This window comes from Drosophila obscura, unplaced genomic scaffold (genome assembly GCF_018151105.1).
Source record: "Drosophila obscura isolate BZ-5 IFL unplaced genomic scaffold, ASM1815110v1 contig_37, whole genome shotgun sequence".
NCBI lineage: Eukaryota > Metazoa > Arthropoda > Insecta > Diptera > Drosophilidae > Drosophila > Drosophila obscura.
Genome location: NW_024542825.1, coordinates 1,521,803 through 1,524,718, shown reverse-complemented (window position 1 = coordinate 1,524,718; position 2,916 = coordinate 1,521,803). Strand labels below are relative to the sequence as shown.

At 54.1% G+C, this 2,916-nt stretch overlaps 1 protein-coding gene across 1 annotated transcript; it reads right to left on the bottom strand.

Annotated features, from left to right (window-relative positions):
* Positions 1-519: 519 nt before the first annotated feature.
* Positions 520-2,589, bottom strand: LOC111080503 (neprilysin). The gene has a single exon (XM_022376152.2). The coding sequence runs from the start codon at positions 2,548-2,550 to the stop codon at positions 526-528; it is 2,025 nt and encodes a 674-aa protein (XP_022231844.2). The 5' UTR covers positions 2,551-2,589; the 3' UTR covers positions 520-525.
* Positions 2,590-2,916: the final 327 nt, after the last annotated feature.

The following is a 2,916-nucleotide window of genomic DNA, read 5'->3' as shown; positions in this document are numbered from 1 at the left end:
GATTTATATGTGAGCATGTGTTGGTGATGGTTTGCTTGAAGACATCAAAGCTATTGCTTCCCGTTAATCATGTCGTAGTCGGGGGTGCTTCTTGTACGAGTTTACATATATACACAAGTACATTGTACACATGTTCGTATGTATTTGCATGTAGCATAATCGCGCTCGTTTGCTTACAAGCTCGAGAGCCGCGTGGATCGTGCGCCCGAAAAGCCGAACGAGAGCGAGCTTGTGCGTGAGAGCGAGATCGAGAGCTAAAAGCTCTAAGTCGCAGCTGTAATGCTAACAGCCATCTGAAGCTGTAATGCTAACAGCTGCTGCCCTGAACAGCATGAGAAGCTAGAAGTGAAAAAGAATAAAGCAAGTACCATATTCTGATAGTTATCTCTGCAGCAACCTAATCGAATCTAATTATTAATGAATGTTCCATATTCCGAATGAGCACACCTGCCATTAAGACACCTCCCAGACCCCAGACTCACAGCTCTCTTACACACATTTTGGCTACTGTTAACTCTCTTTATTTCACCAGACGACACACTTCTTGAGCGGATTCATTTCCGTGCCCAACTTACAGCCGAAAGCCTCGCTGAACTCTGGCATGTTGCTGAGCGTGCCCTGCACCCGAAACTCATCGTAGGCATGCACATCGCTCTTCAGTTTGCCCAGCCTCTCGCCGCTGTCCTTGCCATTGCACCAGCTCTGTGCGAACTTCACAAAGAACAGCTGCCTGTTGTTGAAGTCCACGCCGCGCAGTGGCTTCTCCAGCCAGGCTCTGTCCGCCGTTCTCCTCTTGTACGCATAGTAGGCCATGCGAGTGCCCACATTGTCGGCTATATTATCACCGGAGGTGAGATTGCCATTCGTCTGCACGCCCATCAGGATGAACTTGTTGTACTGCGACTCCAGGCAGCGATAGCGCTCCTTGAAGTTCCGCAACGAAGTGTCCGACCACCAGTTGACCCGCTTGCCATCGTAGTTATACTGATAGCAGTACGAATCGAAGCCATGGGCCATCTCATGGCCAACTATGTTGCCAATGCCGGCGTACTTGAGTACTGGCGGAAAGTCCTGGTGGTAGAAGGGCCACTGGGCCATGCCGATGGTGATGAACGCGAGATTCAGGAAGTCCGCGTAGTACGCGTTGACCGTTCGCGTGGGCATCAGCAGCGGTATCAGCGCCTTGTCCACCGATCGCAGACGTATGCTGGCCCGGCTGGCCTCGATTGTGCACAGATTCTCATACCAGCTGGCGGTCATGTTGATGTCGCTGTACACCTGATCGATGACCGCGCGGTGCTGCAGATCGTCCGTGTAGCCCACCAGAATGTCCATCGAGGCGAGCTTCGTCTTGGCCTGGGAGCGCGTCTCGTCGTCCAGCCATCGGTGCTGATCCAGCAGCTCGTAGAACGTGTCCTTGATGTCCTTGGCCACACCGAGTATATCCGCGCGCTGCTGCTTATCGAAAACCGTCTCGATGAACCACGGCAACACGGCATAGTTGAAGTAGGTCTCCGTCAGCGAGCGGCACTCGCTCGCCACTCCGCCCACCTTGGCCTTGGTCCGCCACAGGGCGTAGAACTTCAGCAGGACACGCAGCTGCACGTAGGAGCGCAGCGTCTGCGTGGGCGTCTGCTCCAGGAAGTACACCAAATCGCTGATGCCGTCCAGTTGATTGATCACCAGCCAGCCGGAGTCCTGGCTGCCATTGAAGGCCACATCGAAGTAGCGCGTCCAATTGACCCGATCCTGTTTGTGTTTGCCGAGGAACTCCTTCAGGCTGAGCTTCTCCGTTTCATTGCGCGTTCTGCTCAGCGCCGTCAGATTGCGCTCGAACAGTGTCAGGTTAACGAAACTCTCCAGAAACTGCGTGGATTTTTCCAGTTGGCCATCCCAGCCAAAGTCGCGCGTCATATTCTTGAGCTGCTCATCGCTGACCCCAGTCAGCACCTTTGTGGGTGGCGACAGCAGCACATCGAACTTTCTGCTCGACGTGCTATAATGCACTTTGAGCGGCAGCAGGGGATACACCTCGTACTTGGACATAAAGTTGATGTACACCCAGTCCACAGTGTCATTCCGGCCCGGCTGCTGCTCCTTGTAGCGATCGTCCGCTTGCTCCAGCAAATGCTCATAGCCCAGGGACATGTTGGCCTTGACCCGCACACAACTGGCGAAGAATTGCTTGGCTTTCAGCTCCGAAGATCGCGTGCCATTTGGGCCCAGTGCCTCGAGCTCCCTTTGGGTGACATTCTGGAAGAATGCCAGCACCTGCTCGTCGATCTTCTGCTGCATGGCATGCAGGAAGCTCGTGTTCCGGGCCAACTCCGGCACCAGCGGCGACTTCTTCCAGCCGCCGCAGCTGTACTCGTAGAAGTTCTCGCACGGATCGATGCTGCGATTCATCGCCGATAGCATAAACTTTCCATAGGCCTCCAGCAACTCCTCGCTGTGGTTGCTCTTCGGCGGCAATGTGAATATATCAGCGCTGGCCCACACGCGTCCGACTAGCACGAGCGGTATTAACGTGGCCAATAGAGCGGGCAACATGGCTGGCGACCGAGAACTAATTTCAATTGTAGCTGCGCACCCGTGGAGCGACGGAAATGTTCTAAACTTTTTTGGCAACGCGCTTTGGGCATTTATACACAAATACGATCGAGGTTCTAGGGGGGGGGGAGCTACACGCCTCAGTGGGTTGGGTAATCCACTGGCACTGGCCCAGTGCCTGTGCCTGTGCCTGTGCCTCACCACAGAAATCGCATTAGTGCGGCAAAATTTATTGTTAGCCCAGAATCGGCACGAAATCTGCGCCGAAATCTCTGGCATTCTTCAATTAACCGCAATTCTCCAAAAAAGAACTCCAGCACTTCGGCTTGGGCTCTGGGGGCCCCTCTTATCACTCTCCACGCATCT

Excerpts from the sequence above, each read along its gene's own strand:
- LOC111080503 (XM_022376152.2), bottom strand. The coding sequence starts at position 2,550 with ATGTTGCCCGCTCTATTGGCCACGTTAATACCGCTCGTGCTAGTCGGA.